The sequence below is a fragment of the Sphaeroforma arctica genome, assembly GCF_001186125.1.
Source record: "Sphaeroforma arctica JP610 unplaced genomic scaffold supercont1.771, whole genome shotgun sequence".
Lineage (NCBI taxonomy): Eukaryota > Ichthyosporea > Ichthyophonida > Sphaeroforma > Sphaeroforma arctica.
In genome coordinates, this window is record NW_014039787.1 from 6,091 (window position 1) to 11,882 (window position 5,792).

Consider the following 5,792-nt stretch of genomic DNA (forward strand, 5'->3'; position numbering starts at 1 on the left):
CCGAAGATTTCACAGTACACTTAAAGCGCTTCGTCGCAGCTATTTTGAATTTTGAATTTCATGGAGATTTTGACAGCGACTGAGTATCATGGTGTGTCGAGAGCATTTAAGTAGATGTGCTGACTGTTTGGAGCAACGAAACTATTACAAATTGCGGTATACCGCATTAGACACGAATTCGTAAATACTATAGCAGGAAACACGGGTACACTAAAATGGTCTTATAGATTAACACATGTCGCCGATTAAGTATCCACTTGTGCTTGGCTCAAGAGATACAGAAATTAAGCTCTGAGGACTTCGATAGATTTTTCTTATGATGTCATCCACTCCGCACAATCTTAACATACGGTGTGATAATTCGTTGAACACACCCAAGATGTTCCAAGAGCGTGCCTACCAGGAACACAGCTGCGAGAAATATAAGAAGAAAATATACGAAGCACAACAGTATATGCATGACATGAAGACTAAGTACACTTCTGAACTTCAAGGTATGATTGTAATTTCGAATGACTGCGAAAACCCCAAGAGAGTATAATGTCACTATCAAAACATACATCTGTCGGCAATTCCGCTCGTATACAAGGCTCAAATTGCCCTGATCACAAAATTTGCTTCTGTAGGCGATATGAAGTCCAGACACGCGTGCGCGATATTTCTCAATTATTGTATTATATCTCAAGCTCAGACCGGAAATGATATGAATTGCCATTTATAGGTCGCACACTCCAGTCGTTCACAACGGAGTTCCACCTCACGCTTTGTTTCCTTGCTTCTAATACTGGGGAAATTGTATAAAACACATAGCCGATCGCATATTTATGCTGTTCTAATCCAATATTGTATTATTTTTGTGCATGTCTTGGCTGAAACAGGTTACAAGCTGAAGTTGGAAGGTAAGTCTTTTCACTCCATAGATGCCGATCATTGATGTGATATTTCAGCGAGTAAGAGAGTTCGTGAAACTCACTGTGCTAATGACAAGCAGGACATAGTAATTCAACAACTTGAGTCAGTTTGGAAATCTGTTGACAATAAGAGCACAAGGCGACCCCTTTGTTAGAGCTCCATTTTCATTGGAAGATCGGTTGAAACCTCTTACAGAGGTGCAAAACAAGGTGGTGGAAATGGAGGGCACGCTGCATCAGAAAGAGGCTCAAGTCAACGATCTCACTCGACGTTTCCGTAATCAGCAGGTATGATTTGGGTGCAATTTGCTCATTGTGTTCGCAAGATAGGATGTTGGGGTCCTTTTCAAGCATCAGAAACGTGATTAACTTTTTCTCCATTACTGACATCTAGCAATAACCTTCTCCTACGTCCCACTTCGAAATGGCCAAGTATATGTTCAACGAACTCAAGATGAAGTCAAACAATCTGTCCGCAACAAGCCTATCTAGGAAAGATAAGGAAAATGCCCCAGATTTGGGTATGAATTATCCGACAATCTTCTTTGAATTTTGGTACTGTTGCAGTCCATGATTTTGTTTTTGGACGAATTGTTCCAATGTACGATGACGATGCATGATTCGGGCTACGTGACCGAGAAATAGGATACGACTTATAAACCGTCAACGTGTTATCGCGTAAGTGAGACACACACCCTTAGCCTCACTCCCATGCGCTCGGTTTAGTACAAATTAGTAGGATTGAATGATATTTTAACTGCTGGAAAGCCGTCACTACGATTGAGTCTGAAGCAAGAAGCTGTACATCATTGATACTGCAGAATCAAGTATATATTACCGTTCACCATCGATTACCAAACGTCAACGATCGAATCCGCACACACAATAACTATACATGCTGTATAATCAACAGGAGCCGGTCCAACTACACGCCCATCTCAGCCATTGCCCCAAGCGATGCCGGGCACGCCGATGCAGCTAATGTCCGCAAGAGGCAATTCGTTGCCAGCTTCTCAGGTCAACAATCTTAACAACAAGGCGCGCATGCAGTCATTTGGTATGTGCTGCAAATGTCTTGGGTGTATACACAGTATTTGGGTGGCTGCATACGGTTCGTTGGTATGTACACAGAGCTGGCGATACGGATCTATTGTTATTCAGTACGTAGATGCGTTTCAATGGATGTATACGGCCGTTAGGCGAGTCCAAATGTGTGATTGTGTGACTCTATTTCTACAGCCTTTCCTGGGGCAAATTTTGCCATTCCGGACAACAGCAAATGGACAGCCAAAGTGCCCAAATATTCAAACAGTGCAGTCGCTGCGCTGGGCTTACGATCGAGCTATGGTGAGTGGCTTCTGCAATGTACCTTTTTTTGCGTGCACAGAGGGATGGAAGAAACTCTCATCATATTGACCCCTGCATACGAATTTATAGCTTGCAATACACCTACAGTATTTTGATTCTCAAGACGACAAGTTCAGGGAAAACTAGCCAATTGCAAACGCATTAGTCCTCGTACTCAGCAGTGCATTATCGTGCATATTAGGTCTGATGTAGCCTATGCATATTCTTATAGGTGATGCACGCACAAGTTGTAACCATACGAGGCAGCCTTCTCACATATTTTCCAATCTCTGTGCGCGACACTCCCACGAGATCTATACTGACTATACACCGTAGTGGAGAAATTCTCGCACCCTCAAATTGTATTTCGTGGTATATCCAATACCTTCTTCTTTGGCAACTTTGGCGCCTGTTTTCGACTAATCGGAACAGAGCGCGCCTCCATTCCGAACGGGTTCTCGGCCCAGAATCACATGAGTGCCTCCCCTCGACGACGTAAGTTACCTACAATATCGTACTCAGCATAGGTCAGGGATATAGTCTGGCGGGGCCTGTTTTATCATTGTTACCTGCTAGAATAATAAAATCGCAAAACATCGCGTAGTCTGTCTTGCGAATGCTGCGTACATCACATTCACATTACAAAATAAAAAACGAGCTGCACAGAATACAGTTCACTCATTGGCCAAATTCATACTCCACAGCCATAACTCCTGCAGCTCCCAATCTGCCTTCGCGACCGCAAACACCTAGTCTGGGCCGAGCTTTGGCGGCGAGACGCGAGCAGAAGAAAACCAATAGCATGACTTAAAGCAGGGCAGATACAACAAAACGTTGCATAGTATAACCAAAACATTGCGGGGTCCTCAGGCAAAGCTAAAACTACACATGTTCAGGATTAGCGATAGTTTGCGTGACTACATAATTTCTTGAAGAAGACGGAAACAGACATTAAAACACATAACCCCTGAAACAAAAATCATGAGGATACGGGAGAACAGCGATGCGTTGACCATGTCTTTGTGACAAGATACGGGCAGAAGGAGTTCCAGAAAGAGACTTTTAAAGAAGGCACTCGGTATTGTACAAATTTGGCGATTGATACGCGGTGAGAGCTCTCGTTCATCTAAAAAAAAACTTTTTATACGCCATTGATGCAATAGAGTGGGGAGAACAATGTCCTTTTACTTAAAATATTGATGGCATTGTACGAATTCCGCTAGATTACAAGACAGGCGTGATAAGTAGAATGCGAGACGTATATCTACCCTTCAGGAAGCGTATTTTCGAAGCTATGCTTGCAGTGGGTATTGCATAAAAACATCGACAAAACAATCACTAGATAAACCACACTCAAAACTGAACAGTAGCAATTGTCACATTTTTTGACAAGTGGACGATAGGTTGGAAATGAATGATGCACAGGATGCAAATCCACCGAAAACCATTTATAAAATTTAATGACATTGATGAATAGAATTGTATTTTTTTAAATGACGATCTTTGAGGATTGACGGCTTACTATTACGTTGTTCGCAAGCTTTTGGCAACTCAGTACTCATAGTCTACTGCTAGAATATCCTTGGCGAATGGGAGAATGTACTTTTCCTTTACCGCTGTATGGAAGGGATCCACAGCGTAAGATTCCAGATCTGCTTTGTCGTTGCAGATCACCGTCAAGGCGACTTCGAACCCTACAAGATATTAACGAAATAGAAGCATCAGATAGTCGTGTAAGGCGTTAAGGGGGATGGGTAGGCCTAATTTGAGTATTTGAAACTTGCGGTATTCATCATATACAGAACGTGATTTAATTCTGATTTCGTCTCTAAAATTGTAAAATCAGCTCACAAGTGTCACGTCTAACTCCCATATACAACGACCGTTTAATTTCAAATCTGAGCATACGCGACCAGATTTGGAAACTGTTGTATTCCTTCACGAATACGGATGAGCAGGGAACGCAAAAAAATAACAATTCTAGAAGAAACGGCGAGAAACTGGCGAAGCAGCTTTATTTAACTAACGAGGACAATACTTTGGTAGTATCTGACTTACGCGGACTTGGAGACCTTTAGAAAAATACGACTACGTTAGCGGAGCTACACTGGCAGCAATGTGTTTATTGCAAACAAATCGTGCTACCTGGCATACTTTAAACTATCTGGAATGAATTCTCTAACATGTGTTGCCGAAAATCAGTCCATCAATGTACTATATACAATTTTTCTCGCAAATCAGACTATCCGATCTATCCTCGAAGGACAATGAAATAGTTTGATTTTCAATGAAACGATAAGTATGATATCCGAGCTTTTCAACAAAGCAGTTACACACAGACACAGGCACAAACTGATGCGTCTATATATGGTATGAAAGACATAGATAAAAGACCCGAATCAAGCAACGAATGCTCGAGTACCCACAGTTCAAAATAACGCTTGGGGTATATACAGGAAGCAATGTTAAACACACTAAATACAACTATCTACAGTAGATTATATAAATATGTAACTACACAGACGAAACTTCATCCTGCTATATTTGGAATTGATATACACGTCGGAACTGATGTTGAAATCATTTTACTGTGTATACAAGCATATATTTGACTGATACAGGTATCAAAACAACATGCAAAAACATATAGATAGAATGTAAGCACATCAATCTGTAAATATATATATATACGTGTCTCTATCAAGTATGAAAACAATTGAGGATTTTTAGCATACCTATGCATATATCACATTCTATTATAAACAATTATAAAAGTTAATACATAAATATGCATAAAATTGGATTTTATTTTAACAAATAAAATGTATATATATATATCTAGATATACATATACATATACATATACATATACATATATATATATATATATATATATATATTTACAAATTTACATTTATACATATATATTTGTATATATATATATATATATACAAATATACATATATATACATATATATATATACCTATGCATACATGTATATATGTATATATATAAATTTACATATATATATATACTGATGTAAATTTATATTTATATATTCATATATATATATATATATATATATATATATATATATATATGTATATATATATCAAATAACAATGTCACAATATAACAATATAATAACATACATGTGATAATAATAATAATAATGATAAGAATATGAATAAGAATAAGAATATGTATATATATACATACATACATACATATATATATATATATATATATATATATATATATATATATAATATATATATATATAAATATATGTATATATACATACATACATATACATATATATATATATATATATATATATATATATATATATATATATATATATATATACGCTTTGACAATTACGATCAAATACACGTTCGTACAGTTCATACAATACGTAGTGACATGTATGTGGAAAAATGTGACAGCATATAGTTGCATCGTATAAGTTGGGAGATATTGTGAGGTCATTGAGACTGATATATAAACATAGTTGACACTTCAATAGCACA

The 5,792-nt window shown here is 37.8% G+C and overlaps 1 protein-coding gene across 1 annotated transcript; it reads left to right on the plus strand.

Annotated features, from left to right (window-relative positions):
• The first annotated feature begins 341 nt into the window (after positions 1 to 341).
• SARC_08508 (hypothetical protein) lies at positions 342 to 3,314 on the plus strand. The gene is made up of 6 exons (XM_014297513.1): positions 342 to 494; positions 879 to 899; positions 1,108 to 1,199; positions 1,345 to 1,432; positions 1,825 to 1,968; positions 2,963 to 3,314. The coding sequence occupies exons 1-6, from the start codon at positions 380 to 382 to the stop codon at positions 3,067 to 3,069; spliced, it is 567 nt and encodes a 188-aa protein (XP_014152988.1). The 5' UTR covers positions 342 to 379; the 3' UTR covers positions 3,070 to 3,314.
• The last annotated feature ends 2,478 nt before the right edge of the window (positions 3,315 to 5,792 follow it).

What these genes read in the sequence shown, in the direction of transcription:
- SARC_08508 (XM_014297513.1), top strand. Translation starts at nt 380, where the DNA reads ATGTTCCAAGAGCGTGCCTACCAGGAACACAGCTGCGAGAAATATAAG. An exon ending in GACGTTTCCGTAATCAGCAG is followed by an intron (nt 1,200 to 1,344) that starts GTATGATTTGGG and finishes GAAATGGCCAAG; the next exon opens with TATATGTTCAACGAACTCAA. An exon ending in GGAAAATGCCCCAGATTTGG is followed by an intron (nt 1,433 to 1,824) that starts GTATGAATTATC and finishes TATAATCAACAG; the next exon opens with GAGCCGGTCCAACTACACGC.